This window comes from Prionailurus bengalensis, chromosome D2, assembly GCF_016509475.1.
Source record: "Prionailurus bengalensis isolate Pbe53 chromosome D2, Fcat_Pben_1.1_paternal_pri, whole genome shotgun sequence".
Taxonomy (NCBI): Eukaryota; Metazoa; Chordata; class Mammalia; order Carnivora; family Felidae; genus Prionailurus; species Prionailurus bengalensis.
Window position 1 is genome coordinate 55532935 of NC_057351.1, and position 22764 is coordinate 55555698.

The 22764-nt window shown below is 44.4% G+C and overlaps 1 protein-coding gene across 2 annotated transcripts in view; it reads right to left on the reverse strand.

Moving 5' to 3' along the window:
- Positions 1-21424, reverse strand: part of PIK3AP1 (phosphoinositide-3-kinase adaptor protein 1) — a 119718-nt gene extending 98294 nt beyond the window's left edge. The window contains exons 1-2 of one of the 2 annotated variants that reach the window (XM_043597123.1): positions 21289-21424; positions 12800-13216 (exon numbers count right to left, since the gene is read on the reverse strand). In XM_043597123.1, coding sequence (XP_043453058.1) covers positions 12800-13216; positions 21289-21301 — 430 coding nt within the window. In that variant the 5' untranslated portion in view covers positions 21302-21424. Of the gene's footprint in view, positions 1-6234; positions 6728-12799; positions 13217-21288 lie in introns of those variants that run through there. The other variant, XM_043597122.1, reaches the window with a different exon arrangement.
- Positions 21425-22764: the final 1340 nt, after the last annotated feature.

Below are 22764 nucleotides of genomic sequence, written 5' to 3' on the forward strand. Positions count from 1 at the left end.
TATGCCTCCCATTAGAACAGTAAACACTTTTCCAGATAAGCCGACTAGATGCAGGGTAGAAGAGGAGCCTCTCCTCTGACACCAATATTTCTGTTCATAAACCTTCATGTGGCATTAACTTTTTTGAAGGTGACATTGCTCTGTTGACCACGTTTAGCTTACCTCCAGCTAAAACCACTAGATCTCACAAACCCTACTCTTAAAATATTTATTCCTTCACTGTTTCATACAACTGTTTGATTATTTTCTTGGACCCTGTGCTGAATTTTATATTGATCCTTATTAATTTCCAACTTATCTTTAGCCCATCCTTCTAACCACACATTTAGATGAACTAAAATGTGAAACTTTCAAATTGTGGGAACATATTAATATATACACCCAACATCACTGCTTGTCCTCAAGTTTAAGGAAGAAGCAAAATGCTCATTTTAAAATTGAGTGCTTAAATAAAGCTACTCTCAAATTTTAGACAGTTCTAATCACTACTCCGAGAAAATGACTAACTTGCCTAAAAGCCATGGTTAACTTGGGCTCGTGTTAGCATTAGGTAATCATTTGCACAACATTTGCCATCACTGTAAGACACACATTTTCTCCTCTTTTCCAAGATACATCATTCTTTCCTAATAGACGCTGTGAGGAACTAGCAAAGGGGCCCTCAGGATATCTCAAGTCCCCTTTATTATTCAAAGGGAGCTCCCTGACTTTGGCCTCATAACACTGGACATGCCTGGCATTAAGTAATTAACAGGACAACTGGCTGCTTAATGGCTGTCTCCTTCTAGGACACATACATTTTGCAAGGGCAGGAAGTAAGTTTACTTTTTCATCAAGTCTCCTCAGGACCTTGCAGAGTGCCACCCCCAGGACAGGCACTCCATAAACTCAATACATGTTCATTGAAAATAAACATAAATTGGCTCTCATCTCCTTCACTAACTGTGTAACATTGGGTAAACCCTCTAATTCCTCTGGGTCCTTTGTTCATTTTAAACTAAATGGGTTGGGCCAGATAATCCCAAAGTTCCCTTTTCTGATGTTAATATTCTATCTCTCCATCCTGTGGACTCTGGCTCCTAATCCCTGTTGTCCCATCAGAGACTCTAGATTGTTTCCAGAGGATGGGCAAATTGTAACCACATGAACAACCTGGACCGTGGAAGGGACAAGGGAGGAACAATGTTGAAGGGTTTCTATAGCCTCTGGGACTCTGATTTCAAGGTGAACACAAAACAAAAATAAACATTTAGGCTGCCAAAGTAGCATACAATCATTTCGGTATTACATTTTTCCTGAAAAACTTCTAACACAACAACACTTCACAATCACAGTCAGAGACCCCTGGCTACAAACCAAGGCTTTGAGAAATGATAGTCAGAAAGTTCTAGAAAATGAAAGGGGGAATTTGTTTCAGAACAAATAACAACAGGTGGACTCTGTCTGGAATGCTAAATGCCATATCCTGCAACAGAAATGTTTCCCTACATTTTACATGCTTGAAAAAAATGAGTCAATAGCTAACATTAATATTCTTCTATATGCTAGCATTGATGGGTGTCTTAATGCAAGCCTTAGCTACAACTATAGCCTCAAACATTAGCTGTACATGTAAAAGGAAACTTATTTAGTCCAAATTTAAAATTAGAGCACTTTCATTTCATCATCATCCCCCCATCCGTTTCCTGTGTTATCAGATGTTAGAGAGAGAGCCAGCAGTCTGTTTGTGAACCTGGCAATTTGGCAGACAAAATATGCATGTTCAACCAGCATTCTTCTCAATAAGAACCTGATATGAGTCTAGCCTTGTAAGAGTGATAGGGAAGATACATACATGCAGAAGGCATAAACCCAGAAGAAAAAGTACCAAAGAATTTCCAAAATGACTAAGTCAATTCTAGAGGTCGCTTTTGAACTCTCCAGATGTCTTCACTTTAATGATCTCCTTTAAACAGGACACACCCAATTTAATCTCTGCTGCAAAAAGACCCCCCACACCCCCCACTCATGGAACAAACAATTCTCATTGTTAGTTTCTATAATAGCATACTGATTCTTTCGTGGGACAGGATGTCATACCTGGTACGTTTTTAAGTATGGACACAGTGAAAAAGACATACTCCATCATCCTGTCTTGCTTTGAATCAACTCAAAGTTTCTCTTTAGATGCATCCTGACTACATGACACAAGACAAATCTGCTCCACGGAAATGGTTGACAATCCAAATGACCCCAGCAGCACAGACTGCTAGGAAGGATACTCTTGAGAGGGGTATCTTTCTCTCTAACTGGGGCATTCGAAATGGGCCCAAGAGTAAGGAAAATGGACAACAATCCGCGGACGCACCTACACAGCCAGTCATCCATCCACCCACCATCTATTAGGCACCTGCCACACATAAAACAGCGTTAGTGGAGACCAGTATTTTCTTTAAAAACATAAACACAGTGAAAATGAAATAGCCTCCAAGGGTTTTTTCCCCACAGAAAAGGCAATTTTATCAGTTTTTGATTTTGCTTACTGTTCAGTGTCTTGGAAAACCTTCAACCACTGTTTGTCTAAATTTTACTAAAATTGCTAAATTAGGAAGTCTTCTGCTCAAAAGTCCATATGACAAGCCTACTGTGGTTTCAGTAATTTCTCCAAAGTGTAAAGAGTCATTTACAGCATAAATCATCCTATTTCATTGGCCGTCTCAGACACACTCTCAGTCATGTGAATGGCAGTGGAAACTAAATCGAAAAGCTGTCAAAACACCCTGTAATGACAGGGAAATTAACAAACCCATTTTGTCATGCATATTTGCCCTCATTTCCCCTGTCCCATTATCTTCCTATAGACTCACATTCATAAATTTGCACATAGACCATAATAAACAGTACATGTAAAATGTTAGATACACACATTCTTTCATTCCCACGCATATAATGGCATCATGTTATATTCTCCTAAGACTGAACCTGGGGTACTGTCCACGAACAGAAAGCTATTATTATGTCATTTAAGGTTCTGTTTAAAATTCTGTTGTGAAGGAGAACTTGTTAGCTGAAATAAAACACTATCTTGTAATGGGGTTTTGAAAACTATCAGCAACGCAATGTAAGCTGTGTAAAACCACACACAGTAAAACCACATACAATTTCACAGCCGTAAAAGTCTCAGATGCCAACGTGTACTCCTCCCAGCTTTTTAAAAAGGACAAGAACAGATGCAGAATGACCTGCCCAAGGTGGCAAAAGAAGTCAGTATCAGAGTCTGTGAAATATACACTCATATTCTCTCACTTCTTGTCATCAAAGTTGTAGTACCCTAAGACATCAATCCAAATTTGATTTGACAAAAGTTAAAATATGACTCAATGAAAGTAGCAGGCATTAGCCCATACAGGGTGAGTGAAGGTGCAGACATCACAGAAATAACACAGACCAATACCATAACACTCCCCCTAATCCAGAAGATCAACCCAATGAAGCTGAGAAAACGGGCAAGGAGTTTATATAAAGGAATTTAACCTGAAGTCCAACCTGTTTGGATTAGCTGGGTACAAGTCCAACTCCTTCCTCTAGATCCATAAAATCCCCATGACTCCATCATTTTTCTCTTTTAAAATGCTTAACTGAAAGTAAAACATGAACATGGTAGAAAAATGGAAACATGGGAGAAATGTCTGAGACAAAAAACCCTCCATCCACCCAAAAGCAACTACTATCAAAAATTTCTTAGACAGATACCATATGTTTTCACTCTTATGTGGATCCTGAGAAACTTAACAGGAACCCATGGGGGAGAGGAAGGAAAAAAAAAAAAAGAGAGAGAGAGAGAGAGGTTAGAGTGGGAGAGAGCCAAAGCATAAGAGGCTCCTAAAAAATGAGAACAAACTGAGGGCTGATGGGGGGTGGGAGGGAGGGGAGGGTGGGTGATGGGTATTGAGGAGGGCATCTTTTGGGATGAGCACTGGGTGTTGTATGGAAACCAATTTGATAATAAATTTCATATATTTAAAAAAAATATTCTTGGGGCGCCTGGGTGGCTCAGTTGGTTAAGCGTCCAACTTCGGTTCAGGTCATGATTTTGCAGTTTGTGAGTTCAAGCCCCGCATCAGGTTCTGTGCTGACAGCTTGAGCCTGCTTCAGATTCTGTCTCCTTTTCTTTCTGCTCCTCCCCTGCTCACACTCTGTCTCTGTCTCTCTCAAAAATAAATAAACACTAAAAAAAACATTTCTCATATATCCTTCTAGGAAAAAAAGCTCTCTATGCATATATGGGTATAAATATAACTTTTGCTTGTAGATATATATATATGTAAGCACCCTGATTTGATTGTCTTCACAGAGGCTGCCACAAGCTCATTCTCACTAGTCCAGATGATAAACTGGTCATTTCAAGGACAGAAATCCTGTTGTTAATCAAACCTAATGTTGTCTTAAATGACACTGAACTTCTGGAACCTGGGAATACAGCTAAATAGCTAACACAATGTAGAAATGGAAGAAAGGAAATAAAAAGATAAAGAGGTGTTGTATACTGACCAGCACCTGGCAGATAGATGCCCATTCAGTACTTTCTGAATGACTGACCAAATATATGAACGAATGTTGAAACCAGGATAGGCATGTTGTTGATACATACGACATTCAACACATTAAAATATTAACTGATAGGGCCCTAAATCTCCAAAACATAAGCACCCTTCTTGATCTATACCATCCAATATCGTAGCCACTAGCTACAGGTGGCTATTGAACATTTGCGATGTGTTCTCTAAGTGTAAAATATGCACCAGATTTCAAAGACTTAGTACTTTAAAAAACTATGAAATATCTCATTGATAATATTTATATTGATTATATGTTGAAATGACAATATTTTAGATATATTGGCTTAAGTAAACCATATTATTAAATTAAGTCACTTGTTTCCTTTTATTTATTTCTTTTCTGCCGCTACAAGTAAACCTTAAATGTTACGTGTGGCTCGCATGACACATTTCTTGGATAGCACTGCTCTAAAACATAGGCACCATTACAACAGTGACTAGGTCCATCCTTCCCTGCTTTATCCCAGCATAGGACTTTGGAAATAGTAGATGCCCAATAAATACGTACCAGGTGAAAAGCTGTTTGTGGTATGTAGATAAGGCCATGAGTAGGCCTTGGACTACATGGCAGGAAACCCTTGCTCTCATCCTAGTTTTATGGACAAGCAGCTGTGTGACCTTGGGCAAGTCATTGAACCTGCCGAGGCCTTGTTTTGCTCATCTTTAAAAAGGACATGATAACAATGTCTTCCTTATAGGAAAATTGCATGGACCAAATGAAATAATGTCTACCAAAATGGGTAAAAGAGATGTCAGGTCCCTCCTAAGTTCTAGTATTCTCTACTACCAACAGTCCCAGGAGAAGCAAGATGCAAAAAACACGGAAAGAACAGGTTAAGAAACTAATGGATGAAATTCCTGTATCTAGCATTTCCATTCTGGCACATGACAGAAAATCGAGACAAAGACAAGTGCAAACAAGATTCTCCCAGGAATGGAAACTTGAACATATATCACTCCCTCTTCACTGCATCTCACCAACCAACCACGGCTGACAAAGGGACTTGCAGATACGTTCCTCAAGAGGCCACAGAAAGGCTCATGAACTGGGAGGAGACAGCCATCTCTGGGTGGCTGACGAAGCAGCAGGGGTGGCCAATTGCCCTATGCCACATGGGGCTCACAGCTCTGTGGGAAAATTCATAACCCTGGGGGGGGGGGGGGGGGAGGGGGCTCACAGGCCTCAGGGGGAAAGTTCCATGGGCCCAAAAATCTATTAGTCCTCACTAATTGCTTCAGGCGTAGCTAGGGGCATGAACTTACCTTTTTCTACAAGGCAGTCAGGGTACCTGGCAAGGGAAATCCAAAGGGCCCTGGGACAGGCTGTGGCTTGTTAGTGAACACCAGGATGGACTTCAGCTATCCCAGCCAGGGATCTTCTTCCCCAAATCAAAGATTATTGTAAAAAGGGAAGACTGTATTGAAGAAAGCATCCTTCTGCAGGAGGCATTTAAGGAGCCTTCAGGAGCCAACTGCAGAGTGGTTAACCCACAGCAGAGAAAGAGCAGTCCAACCACCCACAGCCTTGAGGCAGAAGAACAGCAGAACAAAAATAGTCCATTTCAAGAGGCCAAAGGTCAGTTCTCCCCTCGGCCTCTGCAAGGAACCACAGAAGCCCCAGAAGTAAATGACTTACCATCGGTAAGGCCACCGCACTGAGGAAAGCAAGGAGGGTGCGGTGACTTCCCCTTAGCTACAAGGGTCTGACTCTCTCTCCTCCCTTCTCTAAGGGCTGCTCCCTGTGACGCGGAAGCGAGTCTCGCCTTGGCCAAGCTCTGAGCTCCTGAGACGTGTGCCCCGTGACTTGCCTCGAAACAACCCACAGGGCCGGAGCCACTGACTTCTCCTCTAACCAGAGCACTAACAGGGCACCAGGCATGGAGCAGAGCCTCCAGAACATGGCTGTGCAGCAGAACCAACAGCAAGGCTTGTTGAAATTCACATTCTAACCCCCCTGAGATTCTGGTTGGGCAGCTCTGGGGTGGGGGCCCACGCACGTGCACTTTAAACACAGCGGAGGGGCAATGCCAATACCCAGCCTCACTTGTGAACGTGTGGTCTAGCGAACTCGGGGAAGCTTCACTGTCCCTGATTCTTCCACAAGCTTTCTTCATCCCTCTTGTCTCCACGTGGAAAAGAAGGGCGGTGAGAGCAGACTTGGGGGAAAGCAAGGCAAAGTGGAGAGCCTGAAGGTTCTAGAGTCTGAAGGCCCTCAGTTCCAAAGAGAGCTGTTCTTGGTCTTTACGCAAGTCAGTTAACCTCTCTGAACCTCAGTTTTCTTATCTGAGGAATGGCAATAAAACCATCCACCCACTCTGGGTCAGGGGGTTGGTGCACATAAAGTGTCCGCTGTATTACACTTAATAACAGTCACAGAAGCATTCATGTTATTATTAGCTCTTTCAGTAAGGGGAAGGAACAGTGCATGGCAGCTCTCCATGAGTATCTCTGCAAGAGAAACTGCACATGAAAATAACTGATTTAATGAGGCATAAAGGGAAAGAAAAAAATTAAACTATAACAACAACAAAAAACTGTAATAAGAGGAGCCATGGATTCAGGTCACAGGGAGACGCACGGAGCAGGCATGTCGTCCCATCTCTGGGAACTCGACAGAGAGGAGACTGGGGACATCGATAAGAGACTTACGAAGATTTGGGCACAAGGCTGCAGGAAGATATATTGCAACATTATTTATAAAAAGGGAAAATTGGCAATAACCTACAGGCATTAAAAAAATTTTTTTAAACATTATGATGAACATATGTTACTTCATTTCAGAAAAAAAAAGTTCCTTTTTCATTTCAGGAGGAGATTTTGGAATCCGCTTGAAGAGCTGAAAGCATTTTTAAATATCCAATTGTTTTTCTTTTAAACTCCAGTATAATATTCAGATTAGAACATTCATATCAACAAAGGAAGGCCAGAGGTGGGCATCTAAATTTTCCCCGTGGAAACAAAAGGCAAAATACATTATAATTTTGGGTACCATCAAAACTTCTAAAGTACGGGGGCGCCTGGGTGGCGCAGTCGGTTAAGCGTCCGACTTCAGCCAGGTCACGATCTCGCGGTCCACGAGTTCGAGCCCCGCGTCGGGCTCTGGGCTGATGGCTCAGAGCCTGGAGCTTGGTTCCGATTCTGTGTCGCCCTCTCTCTCTGCCCCTCCCCCGTTCATGCTCCGTCTCTCTCTGTCTCAAAAATAAATAAACGTTAAAAAAAAAAAAATTAAAAAAAAAAAAACTTCTAAAGTACGAACAGCATGAGGATGGATGGGGAGAGGCGAAAAGAAAACAATGCATATAAAGAAGCAGATAAGGTCTCTGGTGGAACACTGGATAATATTAGAAGAATTAGGTTTAGTGCTTCCCTTCCCTCTACATGCACACACATACACACATGCATGCAACGATGAGGATTGTGGAAATAAAACTCAATATCACCTATCAAGCCCTTTCCCACGCAGACTAACAATCTATTTTTATATTCCAGTGAGCTCTGCAGCAAAGAATAAAGCTCCAGTTAAAAGAGGAAATAATTTCTGTACTGTACCTACGTTTTCTCACTTCCTTATTTTAAAATAATCGCCCAATAAATCAAAAAACAAAATCCAGAACAACAGTCCAGTGTTCTATGCACTGGGTATGTATCACTGCAGACATTTTGGAACTACACAAAATCAGCTCAAGTGTTCTGAGTCATTTGCCATCTTCCTGGAAAACTTATAATGATATATTACAGCACTGGGGGCTGGAACAAACCTTCCAAATCATGTGGTCCAACCCCATCATTTTACAGATGTAGATCTTGGGAAACAAACTGGCTGCTCCAACACACCAAAGGCTCTAATTAAAACATCTGCTCAATTTTAAGGTGGCTGACAAATTTGAAGAGAGGGGTGGGAAATAAAATAAAACCTCCAAAACACTTTTTTAGTGGAATAGTAATGATGATCAGCAGGCCTATTAAATGAAGAAGCAGTAAGGATTGTGATGGAAATGTACCCCCACTCCAATGTCAGGACCACTTACATCTGGAAAACTGAAATTAAAAGTTGCCAGAGCTCACACATCACATCTGTGAGTACGGGCAGAGGAAGAGAACTCCAGAGCTCTGCCCTGAAGTCTATTGGCCTAAGCACCGAACACTGACCTAATTTTGTACTTAAACTGACAGGTATCCAGGAGTCGCCTCATGCGATGGTGCTTCTATTTACAGAATAGTGAAGATTTGAGAAAATGGCCTGTGCACAACGGAGGGACATGACCACTGACCTGGCAAAGGAAGTGGGGCTTGGACCCTTGCTCACATACTCAGTGGACCCTTGACCAGCACAGCATCACTTGGGCACTTGTTAGAAATGAAGAATGGTTGGGGCGCCTGGGTGGCGCAGTCGGTTAAGCGTCCGACTTCAGCCAGGTCACGATCTCGCACTCCGTGAGTTCGAGCCCCGCGTCAGGCTCTGGGCTGACGGCTCAGAGCCTGGAGCCTGTTTCCGATTCTGTGTCTCCCTCTCTCTCTGCCCCTCCCCTGTTCATGCTCTGTCTCTCTCTGTCCCAAAAATAAATAAAAAACATTGAAAAAAAAATTAAAAAAAAAAAAAAAAGAAATGAAGAATGGTGGGCCCCACCCAGACCTCCAGAGTCAGGATGTGCATACTGATGAGATCCCCAGGTCCTCCCACACATGTTAAAGTTTGAGAATTGCTTATTTAGATAACGTGTTGGCAAAAGAAGTGTGACTACCTATAACCCCATTTAATCTAAGTTTCTAGAATAATTACCTTATTACCAATTCTACTCTCTAAAGCTTTTGATCTTTAAGCCTTACTTTAAATTCTAAATGGTCTAAATTTTAGCCTAAATTTCAAATGGTCTCAGCAGATATCTTAGCAAGTAGTCATGTTTTTTTTCAAAAGGCACACATGCTGGGAGCTTTACCATTTTTAAGGATTACATTTTAAGGATTATAAATTAAGGTCTTTTCTTCCTGCTGTTTTCTGCTGAGGTCACAGTAGGAACATGACCAGTATTTCTTCAGGAGGAAGTTAGAAACCTTGGAGAGACCTGTTGAGGAGGAAGACTGTATTCAGAACAGAAATGTGTTCCCGGTGAAAAAGAGGAATTTCATGTAAGGGAATTTTATGGCCAAGAGGCTGTGAAGGTCACATGGTCCAACCACGGTTCCAAAGCTGAATCCCTTTAGGCCATATCTGCAGTCTCCACTCACATACTTCCAGTGATGTGGAACTCACCACCTCCAAAGTCAATCCATTCCATCTTTGCACAATCTAATTGTTAGAAAGGTTTCCTGAAATTTCTCTCCCTATAGCTTTCAACAGCCCTATAATCAGTAACCCCATAATTATGGTCCCTACCATCAATTTAACCCCATTATCAATTTTCCATTACAGTTCCCACTGGGATTTTTCTTTCTTACACATTTCATGTATTTATTTCTATGAGAGTAGAGTATGTGTAGTAGAGGGGTATATGAAAATTCTATCTTTTGCTTTTATTTTGAGGCACTTTAGGAAAACCTCATGTGTACAAGAGAAGTATTAAAATAAATTATTTTGGGGTGTCTGGGTGGCTCATTCAGTTAAGTGTCCAACTCTCAATTTCAGCTCAGATCATGGTCTCACGGTTTGTGAGATCAAGCCCTATGTTGGTATTGATGCTGACAGCACAGAGTCTGCCTGGGATTCTCTCTCTCCCTCTCTCTCTGCCCCTCACCCACTCGCACATGCATGCGTTCTCTGTCTCAAAAATAAAGAAACATTTAAAATAAAATAAATGATCACAAGTTATAGAGAATATAACTAAGGACATAATTATATAAGAAACCTAGCTTGGGGTAGTACTGTTCTTCAACATTGTTTTAACTGGAAGCTTCCTGAGAGTCAAAGCAGGTATGAAATGGGATAAGAAGGTGAATGCTTCAAAATGTTTGAGACTTTTGCCTGGGTGGCTCAGTCAGTTAAGCGTCCAACTTCAGCTCAGGTTGTGATCTCCCAGTTTGCGAGTCCAAGTCCCATGTCAGGCTCTGAGCTGTCAGCACAGGAGCCTGCTTCAGATACTGTGTCTCCCTCTCTCTTTCTCTGTCCTTCTCCCACTCACCTCTGCCTGTATATCTCCCTCTCTCTCTCTTAAAAATAAACATTAAAAAAAGTTTGAGACTCTCTGGCCTTGGGGAGTGCTAGATTATTAACCCTGGAAAGTATAGTAGATCAAGCCTAATTCTTCCACTTCTCTGCCGCTTATGGAGAAGAAAACTGAAACCCAAAGAGGGTAAGTGATTTGCCCAATACTGGGCATCCAGTTAGCAGCAGAACCAGGCAATAGGGTGTCCCTACCCCTCTTCATTGTCCTGTTTGGCATACTGCCAGACTCTGAGTCTTGAGTCTGTTACAGAAGTTTTCCCAGCATAAAAATCAGAGCACCACATTACTGGGCCAAGCAAAAGGCTAAGCGTACCTAAAAAGCAAACCCAAGCCATCCGGCACACACAGGATACCTCAAATCCCAAAGTTCACAAAGTCTAACACCAGATCAGAAAGTTATACTGGAGCCATAAGCCATCCTACTTCTTTCTCCTTCCCAGAATTCCACTTGTCCCTCCATATCCATTGATTCTGAACCACAGAGTTGCCACTAAGAAGCTTATTTTAATCTCCCATTAAAATAATCTCTTTCTGATGACAGGTTAGTTGTTCTCAGAACAGAAACACCACTGTGAAACATGTCATTTGTCCTGAAACACTTAAAGCTAAAGGTTCATAGCATACTGAACCAGAGTCATTAGTAAAAAGTAAATGATTATAGGCAACCAATTTCAGGCACTACACATTGGATGCATTCAAACAATATTAAAAGAATCCTTTTTATCATGTAGTTTTTAAACTAACACCACTGGAATTTTTATTTTTAAGTTGTTTGTTTCTTTATTGAGGGAGAAAGAGAGAGAGAGAGAGAGAGAATGAAAGTAGGGGAGGGGCAGAGAGAGAGGGAGAAAGAGAATCCCAAGCAGGCTCCACACTAGCAGATGCAGGACCCAAGCCCACGAAGCCCATGCGATCATGAGCTGAAACCGAGAGCCAGACGCCCAACCGACTGAGCCATCCGGGCGCCCCCACCACTGGAATATTTTAAAGAACCATCTGTTAGATCACTCATCATGAGATGCCAGTGCAGTGCCAATACATCCATGGAGCTCTGAATGACTGGCCTGCCCACGAGATCATAATGGAGCACTGCACTGACCTAAGCACATCCACAGAAACAACCATTTGTGTTTCAGTTCTTTGTTAAGTGTAGGCAGATCAAAAATCCCTCAAAGGGACAACCTGCAATCATGCAAGATTGAATTATGTGCTTTTTCTATCATTGTGTCCTTCTGAAGTCAAGAAAAGCAAACCCTAGAAGAATTAGTTATCCAGGCCCCAGGCATTTCAGGTGAGACATCTTTTATATTAACACTAGCCGTATTACAAATTAGCCAGGATCCCACGATGCTGAAAGATCTAGTCCTATTTATTGGTTTAGAGCTAGCAGCTTAGTCCTAGATAAAAAGTATCTAGGAAGCTATATTAGCTTTTTAAGGTCACTGAGTATTAGTGAATTCTTGATTCAGTTCATCGAATGAGATGGGGTGGATGAGCCAAATTAATGCCCAAGTCATAGCAGGGATAATTGAGCATAGTTAAATCAGCCCATAATTTTCCAGGCTTCTTGGCTGGCCTCAGGTATAAGAGATCTCAAGTGGCAAGAGAACAGAGATAAACACAAAGCCCACTCATAGCCCACAGTGGGGCAAAAATAGAAAACAAAAGAGGAAGAAGAGCTGTGACAGGCCTCCATCCCAGAGCACGTCTTCCGTTACTGTTAATCGGAGTGTATGTCACACTTCCTGGGGCCACTGAAATCATTAGCCCTGGCAGAGAGGATCGGAATTGTCCCACCTTAAAAGGAGAAACAGGGCAAAAGACAGAAGCTAGGCTAGCGGGAAACTGAGAAGGATATTTCTCTATAAACATGTTATCCGAAATAGCACATTTTCAACAAAAATCTTAAGGTCAGTGACAATAAAATGGAAGTGGCTTACAAGCAGGAAGTCTATGTCATCTGAAATGTCTGGTGGTGGGGGGGCCTGGACTGGTCATTGTTTTAGGGCTTGCTTATCTTTACTTGAGAAGACACCCTTACCTTCCGAAATGGCCTTCTTCACGGCCGCCACGTAGGTCTCGGGCTCGTCCTCGCAGGTGAGCTCCTGCCAGTGCGCCCAGTCTGGAAAGTAGTCCAGGAACTCCTCGCTGTCCTGCACTCCACAGAGCAGGCGCACCACACGGTGGGGGGGATGGAGGGCTCTCTGCAGCAGGGGCAGCAGGGCCGGCCGGCAGAAGCACTGCACCAGCTCCGCGGACAGCAGCACCACGATGCAGCGCGAGCTGAGGAAGAAGTTCAGGTCCTTGGCCGAGAAGGAGGCCTCGGGGCTCAGCCTGTAAGTCAGCGTCTTCTGGCTACGGACCTGCCGACTGGACAGAAAGAGGTCCTGGAGGTACTGGCACCATTCCTCAGCATCTGGGCCGTAGACGATGAGGATGTCACAACTTCCAACCGCCCCTGAGCAAGAACGAGGCACAGAAGCATGTTGACATACCTGCTCCTTTAGGGCTCCCATCACTTGCGACATAAACCACCCAGACCAGGGTCCTGGCACCCACAATCTCTCATAGTCTGCCCCTGGCATACCTGTCAAGCCTCTTTCCCTACTTAGAGCCTGTGTTCCAGCCCCGTCTCTGCCCAAATATACCCTGCCTTTTCAGATCTTTACATAAGCCGTCACTTCTGATGCGTGCCCTTCCATCCACAGCCGATGCAGTATAAGATGGTGACGAGGAGGGGGAGGACGACAGCAACAGCAAGCTCTTTGTACAGAGCTTACTAGGTTCCAGATGCTCTTCTAGCACACTGCCCAGCAAACTCATTTAATTATCACAGCAACCTTGTAAGGTAGGTAATACCATTAGCCCCATTTTACAGATAAGAAAACTGAGGTGTGGCAGGTTACCTAATTTACCCAAGGTCCACAGCGGCAGAGTCAGAACTTGAATTCAGACAGTTTGGCAGAAGAACCTGGCTCTTTCCTAAATGCAGTGGTTATAAGCACAGGTATACAATCAGGTGGCCACAGTTACCATCCTGGCCCTGTGAATTATTAGCTGTGCAACTTTGGGCAGGTTGCTTAAATATTCTAAACCTCAGTTTATTCATCAGTAAATGGAAATACAATGGCAATACTTGTCAGTGTTTTGTGAGAATTAAATTAGATATTTCATATAAAGTGTGAAGCATAGTGCTTAGCATGTGGTAAACCCCCAATAATGGGTACCTGGTGTCATCATCCTCACATTAATAGAAACCGTTAGGGGCGCCTGGGTGGCGCAGTCGGTTAAGCGTCCGACTTCAGCCAGGTCATGATCTCGCGGTCCGGGAGTTCGAGCCCCGCGTCAGGCTCTGGGCTGATGGCTCAGAGCCTGGATCCTGCTTCCGATTCTGTGTCTCCCTCTCTCTCTGCCCCTCCCCCGTTCATGCTCTGTTTCTCTCTGTCCCCAAAAAAATAAATAAACGTTGAAAAAAAAAATTAAAAAAAAAAATAGAAACCGTTAATGTAAACAGCAACCGTGGATGAATTAATGCTTTGATCAACATAAAACCATTCGTAAAGTGTCGCTCACCATACCTGTCTGTGACATAGGCTTCCTTCTTCTTCTCATAAAGCATAAATGCCAGAAACAGAGCCCAAAGCCTCAGAGAAGCAGAGAGTTAAAAAAAGCTTCTGGGAATCGCTTAGCTCCAACTCCTCATTTACAGATAAAAGAAACATTTCATCTGAGAAGATGAAGGGACTTGCTTCAATTCAAACTGAGCCTATTAGTCACAAAGCCAGGACTGAACCTCAGGTTGTCTCCTGGTCCCCTGTCCAGTCCTCTTATCTGTCCACCTGCTACCTCCCATCAGGGATTCTGTCAAGAATTTTATGAGTCTTAAAGCATATCTTCCAACTACCCAAAGTTCAAAGAAGCTTGTCTCTTCACATAGCTGTTACTACTGTTGAGAAGCCTCATCGCCCACTAACTCAACAAACTGGTCTCTGAGTTGGAAGGGGTGAGCACAGAGGAATCTCTAAGCATCCTCAATACAATATGATACAAAACAATACAACAGGGATCCTTCCTCCCACTCAGTGAAGGCTCAAGTCTGGTGAAGCTTGGGAATCATCTAAGTTGGGGACTGTCACAATTAAACTACTCCTGGGCCACATTTCACTGAGTGGTTCCCGGCAGAAAGGCCAGAGGAGGGACTGGGGCAAGACCTGAGGCTGTAAACGCTGAAAACATCACGGGACGACTCCCCTTTCCCGTCCCATGAACACCATATTCAGAGTAAAAACAATGACATCTAATACTAACCCAACACTGTTCTCATTTCCCCCAGGATAATGCTACCAAAATTTTTAAAGTAACAAATCAAAAAAGTTTGTAGTTTCTTTTTGGAGTGTCTGCTTTTCTGGAGCCCTCATCCATTGCTAACATAAAACCCAACAGACTCGCAATAGGAGCACACTGATCAGTCAAGGAGTACTTTTGAAGGGGAGGTGTGCAAATTTTAGAAGAAGTCAGTTTAGAAGGCAACATGGAAAAAAAAGGGGGGTGCAGTCAGCAATTTTGACGACACCGTGGACCTTTATGGCTCTACAGAAGACTCAGTTCTGAGCATCGTCTATTTCCCCAACTGTGAATAAAACCGTCCATCTTAGGCATGCTTCCACTGGTCCCAAAGCTCAAGAAGATTAAACACAAAATTTTAATGTATAGAAGGCAGGGTGACAGCCTGCCTGATCAATCTTTGCTGATTGATCTTTTTTTTTTTTTTCCTGTGTAACATAGTTCTTTGTACCTCATTGGAGAAATAATTTCAGGACTATGGAAGGGATAATATGGGCAAAGCGCCAGAACTATGGAGCTCACCTTGAGAAAAGTAGATTTAAGGCATCATAATACTTTTACCTTCTTTCCGCCCCTCTTTTCTACATGATTGACTTCTCCTCTGAGGTAAATGTTCTTCTAAATGTAGGGGCGCCTGGGTGGCTCAGTTGGTTGAGCATCTGACTTCAGCTCAGGTAATGATCTCACGGTTTGTGAGTTTGAGCCCTGCGTTGGGCTCTGTGCTGACAGCTCAGAGCCTGGAGCCTGCTTCAGATTCTGTGTCTCCCTCTCTCTCTGCCCCTCCCCTGCTCATTCTCTGTCTGTCTTTCTTGTTCAAAAATAAACATTAAAAAATACATTTTAAAAAAAAGTGCAAAAGTAAAAAGCAGTAGCCACTGATACCCCCCCACCCATGCAGACAAATACACTAGCAAATATCATGTCAACAATTTTTACAAATGGGCTAGAAGGAGAATAAGATCTCAGACAGGGCTGGCTGTGGTCTCATACATTAGCGATGAAGCCACTGGTGATGTTTCCAATAGATGGTAAGGAAATAAGGAAGAGAGAAGAGAACTTCTGAGAACATAATAAGTACTCTTTCGATGGCAACTCAGCTCTTGGAGCACTGACTAACTTAGCAGGAAAGCAGCCCTTCTTATAATCCCTTGACCCCGTGCCCATGAGCAATGTATGCCACTTCTATGAGGAGACAGCGATCCAAAGCAAACCAACAATTTCAAATGACAAGTTCTGGGGTCACTGAGGGAGCGAGTATACTTTACACCCTGGATCCTGCCTCACCATCACCTGCTCCTCTGTTAACAGCACAACGCAGTATCTACTGGGCATTAATAGACCTCTAGTCATTAAGGAAAGTGTAAATATTAATAATCAGGGAAACTGGGTGAGGAGTATATGAGAACTCTACTATCTTCACAGTTTTTCAATAAATCCAAAACTTCTAAAATAAAGATTTTTAAATACAAATTAAATTTAAAAAGTACTTAAGGGGTTAAGCTCTTCTATAAGGAAAACATACAGAAAATGTCTCATCCCTGGGATTCTGGTGTTACATTTGGCAACCCCCCCACCCCCACCCCGCGCACGCGTGCGCGCGCACACACACACACACACACACACACACTCCTCTGAGCAAAAGTACTTGAAAAGGATGTGGTTAGTGTTTCAGACTCATTAATATCACAGCCTACTTGGTCACCCACTTATGGTGTGACTTGAGACGGGTATACGAAGTCTAAGCAAATTTTGCCTCAACGTAAATGAGGACAATGAAATCTATCGCCTTCTTAAATTTTGCTCTGCTACAGAAACTGAAGCTGGGGAAATTCTAAAAAAGTTCCAAAGTGGAAGTTAAAGTTCCTCCACAATGTGCTAGATAACAACACAGGACCAAACGCTTCATCAGCAACTCTCTCTTGTATGGGGAACAGCCTTTTCTTCAAGGATAATTCCCTTCCTGTAACCGTAGATCACTTCCTCACATGTGCCAAATCAATTCTTTCAGTTTTGTTTGTTTATTATGAGAAATTAAATACATGGTCCAACAGGAGTCCATAAATCCTAAACAGGGGTGCCTGGGTGGCTCAGTCGGTTAAGCGTCCGACTCCTGGTTTTGGCTCAGGTCATGATCTTGTGGTTTTGTGGGTTTGCACGCCACGTTGGGCTCTGCACTGACAGCGCAAAGCCTGCTTGGGATTCTCTCTCTCTCTCTCTCTCTCTCTCTCTCTCTCTCCCCCCCCCTCTCTCTCTCTCTGTCTCTCTGCCCCTCCCCCCACTTGCACTGTTGCTGTCTGTCTCAAAATAAATAAACTTTAAGAAGATATTTTTTTTAAAAGCAAAAGAAATACAGTGACTGAAAGAGAGGTTCCTTAGAAAGATTCAGAATCCACCTGAGAAAAGAACAGGGAGGAAGTGCCAGGGAGCTTTTCAAATTACCAGTCCAGACCATTTTAGTCTATAGGTGATTCTGGCTCCCTGTTCATCTGTCTTAAGAAGCACCATACTGAAGAGGGATGTGAACTAGGAAGGTGACTAGGATAAGGAGGGATCTAGATAATGATTCATGTGAGGAGCTTCCAGACTCTAAAGGTTTCAAGTTCAGAGACTTGACAGGAATATTAAGGGACCTCAAGAATCAGATGAGAATTAAGATCACAAAAAATTAAAGGTACCTTCAAACCCTCTTACCTTCTAAGTCTAGAGGTAGTAGAAAAGTCTGGAGATGAGAGAAACCTCAGAGAAAAAGAGCAGGAAAAGGTATGCAAGCTTTCTTCAAATATCTGGAGGCTGGCACATGGAGGAAAGGAATCTGGTCTTCACTCAGCCACAGACTTGGTCACTTCGGAAAGTCACTTATGGCCTCTGTGTCTCCTCTCTCTCTTGTGTAAATGCAAGAGATGCCATCAGGAGCATAGAGATATTCCAGGGTAGGCTCATTCCATTTTATTTTATCTTGCTTCTCAAGCTCTTTCAAAAACAGGGAGCCAAGATTCTCCTTGATTTCAGCAAGCAAAGATGTCTTTCAAAAAAATAAAATCCTGAGGCACCTGGGTGGCTCAGTCGGTTAAGCGTCTGACTTTGGCTCAGGTCATGGTCTCACAGTTCGAGATTTCCAGCCCCGCGTTGAACTCTGTACTGACAGCTCAGAACCTGGAGCCTACTTCAGATTCTGTGTCTCCCTTTCTCTCTGTCCCTCCCCTGCTCCCTCTCTCTCTCTCAAAAATAAACATTAAAAAAATTATAAAATAAAATAAAATACTAATGCTTACCCTTTAGTAGAAGGAAATGTTTTTTTCAATATATGAAATTTATTGTCAAACTGGTTTCCATACAACACCCAGTGCTCATCCCAAAAGGTGCCCTCCTCAATACCCATCACCCACCCTCCCTTCCCTCCCACCCCCCATCAACCAAGTAGAAGGAAATTTTAAAAGACCACATAATTCAGCCTTCAAAAGGAATGTCATGCTGAGACATGCTACAACTTGGATGAACCTTGAAAACATTACGTTATATGAAAGAAAACACAAAAGATGACATACTATATGATCCCATTCATACAGAAGTCCTGAGCATGGAAATCTATAGAGACAGAAGATAAAACATAGGGCTGGGCAGGAGGAGGGAGTGGGAGGGTGATAGCTAAAGCATACAGAGTTTCTTTCTCCCTTTTTTAAAATTTCTATTTCATAATCTGTACCTCCTTCACTCATTTCTCAAAATGAGTTTCTTTTTGAGGTGATGAAAATGGTCTAAAATTGACCATGGTGATGCTTGCACAGATCTGTATAGATACTAAAAAAAACACTGAACTGTATACTTTTTGTTTGTTTTGTTTTTAACTGGATACTTTAAATGGGAAAATTGTATGGTATGTGAATTATATCTGAATAAAACTGTTTAAAATAAAAAGGAGGAGGAGGAGGGGAAGAGGAGACGGAGAGGCAGGAAGAGGACAAGAAGCAGAAGACCATATGGAAGAGTGCCCTAGATGACTCCAGACCCTACAACTAGTTTGGCAAGAGATAGTCGGGTCTCACTACCACCATGGACCCTTGTACCTCCAGACCTCAGAGAGCCCCAGGGACCCCAGAGGCCCAACTCCTACTTACAGAACCTAAAGTGGGTCTCACCACAAAGTGTGCTGACAACAAGAGAGTCTGAAGCCCTAACCATCACAGATGTCTGCAGAAGCCACTACAGAGCCCATAAATAGCCCCAGGTTTGGCCACTGGGTTACAGTCCCCATCTTCTGGCCCCTTTGGCCATGCCCAACTGGAATCATACACATAGGACACTGGAAGAAGATTTGCTCTGTCTCCTCTGTCCAAAGGTTCTCTCACTTTGCTGCTTCTTGGACTTAACAGCCTAGGGCCTGTTCTCAGCCACGGCAGGAGGTGGGAGTTTCACTGACCTCATCTCCTACTTCTCCCCAATCACCCACCTATTCCACCACTTGCTCTCTGTTCCTTAAATACACCATATACCCCCATCTATTGTTCCTCTGAATGGAAGCACTCTTCCCCCACATGACCCCTCCTTTCAGATCTTTGCTCAAATGTCCCTTTCTCCATAAGGCCTAACCTGGCTACCTCATTTAAAATTATAAACCCAACAGTAGAGGGTAGAGTACCCCCTCTACTGTTTTCCCACTGCTCTTAATCATATCATGTGCTTTCCTTATTAAGCACATTGCCTGCCTTTCCCCAGCATTCCATAAGCTCCATGGGAAAATGACTTATGCCAATTTTGATTATTGAATATACACCTGACACCTAGAAAGTGCCTAGAAACCATAGGCATGCAACAAATATGAGCTGAATGAATGAATTTTCTCTAGATAACTGCTTCAGCTTTCCTATGTAACTGTGGACTATGACCTCACTATTACCACAATACAGCTTCTTCTAACCTCCAGAGCCCCAGTTGAGAGCCAGAAGGCTAAAAGCTAACTGCTTTCCCATTCCCTTTAAAGAATGAGCTTATATTACCAATCTAATAAAACTGTTACCATTGGCCTTCTCTCCTGCTTCCAAAACACCATTAATTAGAAGGCTGAACCTCAGGGGATATGGGGAGAGCTGGCTCTTCATTCAAGCATCTGCCCACATCCTTCAAGAACAGTGTCTTCTCCTGCTGACTAGATTTTAGTTTTCAAGGGGCGTTTACATCCTGTTTATACATGTTATCTCTACTAAAACATGACAAAGTGGTCTAAGAAAATACAAGTAAACCTATTTGCCAACACGGTAACTCTAGTCTTCTCATTTAGTAATTCCCTGTTAACTTACTGATTTCCTGTGCAAGACTGTAAACTCCCTGAGAGCAGAGACTCGGCTCTCCTGGTCACCACTGAGAACACACTTAGGGGCACAATAACCATTACAGTGCATAGTAAGTGCTCCTTAGTCATCTTTATTCTCTCTCTTTTTTTTTTTTAGTCATCTTTATTCTTATCATCACTATGTGGTTGGTCCTGGATATCAGAGGCTAGCATTGACAAGTGTATACACCCATGAATGACAGAAGACCCCAAAACTAATGGAAAATGACTCCTGCCACCTTTCGATGGGTAGATTACCCAGTGGCCTCCACTCTTGCCCATTCCCCAAAGTTCTGCAAAGACACAAGAAAAGTAAAGCCAAAAGAATGTTGTTTCTAGATTCCTATCAAAATTCCAGATGAAAAACAAAAGCCTAGGAAGGGCAAGTGGCCCAAGCCACCTTCAATCACACAGCGCCCACCAGGGACAGCCTGAGCGCCCCCTATTGGTCCGGTGCGGCCCTCAGAGAAGCATTTCCCAGGCGCAGACAACGCGGCTTGTTTCTACTGGACGCCGGTTCACACAACTGCAAGAGCCGGGGAAACGACCCTCAGAAGCAACTAGAGCCAGTGACGGCGGGAGAAACGGAAACTTAGAAGACGGGAGACAGGAGAGGTGCAGATGGGGACTGAAGAGAATCGCGCGACAGGCCGGGAAGGGGGATGTGGGAAAGCCAGGACGCGAGGTTTGCGCCGGGGAAGCGGGAAAGAGCAGAAAGCACGCGGGAAAGAGCAGGAAGCACACAGTCCCGCACCGACGTGGCAGAGCCGGGAGCCGGGTGGCGCTCGGACAGCTGTGGGGGGGCGAGACGGCCAGCCAGCGGGGAGGCTCGGGAGAAGGGCCCGGGCCTGCCTACGCACCTGAGGCTGCCATGGCGCGGGCGCAGCTCACCTGCCCCGCTCGCTGCGTGCGCGGGGCCGGGCCGGGCGGCGTCCCGGGGCGCGGGGCGGCAGGGGCGCCGGCTCGGCGCAGCACCAGCCGCCGCTCTGGAGCTTCCTCCACACGGGCTGGGAGGGCCGGTCGCGGGGGCGTGTCCACAGGGCCCGCCCCGCCTGCGGGGCACGGCCCGCGCGGCACCTGCACCCGCGGCCGTTGGGGAGGGGAAGTGAGAACCCCCACCCCACACTGGCCGGGCCGCGGGCCTGCTACCCGCGCGGCCCTCGCTGCTGTGTCCCCAGGAGGTAGGGGGCGTCGCGCCACGTGCGCCTCACTCGCGGCGAAACCAGCCCGCCGGCCACCAAAGGGCAGCCCCAGCTGAAGAGAGTGTTGGGGGAAGCGGGGGGGGGGGGGGGGGGGGGGGGGGGGGGGGGGGGGGGGGGGGGGGGAGGAGGGGAAGGTTGACCTGCCTCAGTGACCTTGGGCGGGGGTGTATCTCAGCACAGCTGGCCAAGCCATCTCCCCATCCCCTGGGGCTTTCTCCCTGAGCTGCTACCAGGGCAGGAAAGGGGAGGGCGCAGGAAGGGGAAGAAGCACCTTCCCTGGCACCTGGCCCTGGGTGCTTGGCGTTGCCCTTGATTACCCTTCAGTGACTTTTCTGTAATTCCTTGGACCTGGTCTCCTGATGGCACATAAGCATTCATGATTATCTCCTATGGTAAATGCATGATACAGTTACTGCCTTTCATGGCTTTGAGATGGCACCTATGGCTCTGTTAATGTCTGAGCTGAAGAAACAAGCCAAAGGCCTTGAGTGGATGCCCACAGGGAGTCAATGCTCCCCGAGGTTCCAGCAGGCCTGAGTCCAGAGCTAGAGCTCTCCATTCACCCCTGCACTCACTTGCTGCTCTTTGCTCTCCTCCCTTTGCCTGCTTCTGTAATTGATCTGAACCCTTGGAGTTCTGTGCCCTTGGAGTCCTCAAAAATGCAGAGTCTAGAAGACAGATCCAGAGAGCAGAGATGAAGGAAAGATAGGACTCAAGTATAGGTGGAAATAAATGAAATGGATTTAGGAATGGAAATAGGGCTGAGGCCTATAATTATAATTTTTTACCGTTGCCATAACAAATTACCACAAACTTAGTGGCTTAAAATAACACAAATTTATTATCTTCCTGCTCTGGATTTCAGAAGTCCAACAGAAGTCCCGCTGGGCTAAAATCAAGGTTATCAGCAGGGCTGGGTTCCTTTCTAGAGGCTCTAGAAGAGATCCATTTCTTTGCCTTGTTCGACTTCCAGAGTCTACCCACATTCCTTGGCTCATGGCTCCTTTCCTCTATCCTCAGAACCAGAAACATAACCTCTCTTTGAGCCAGCTTAGAATATCACATCTCTCTCTGACTCTCTGACCTCCTCCCTTTTCCACTTTAAGGACATTGATCCCACCCAGATAATCCAGG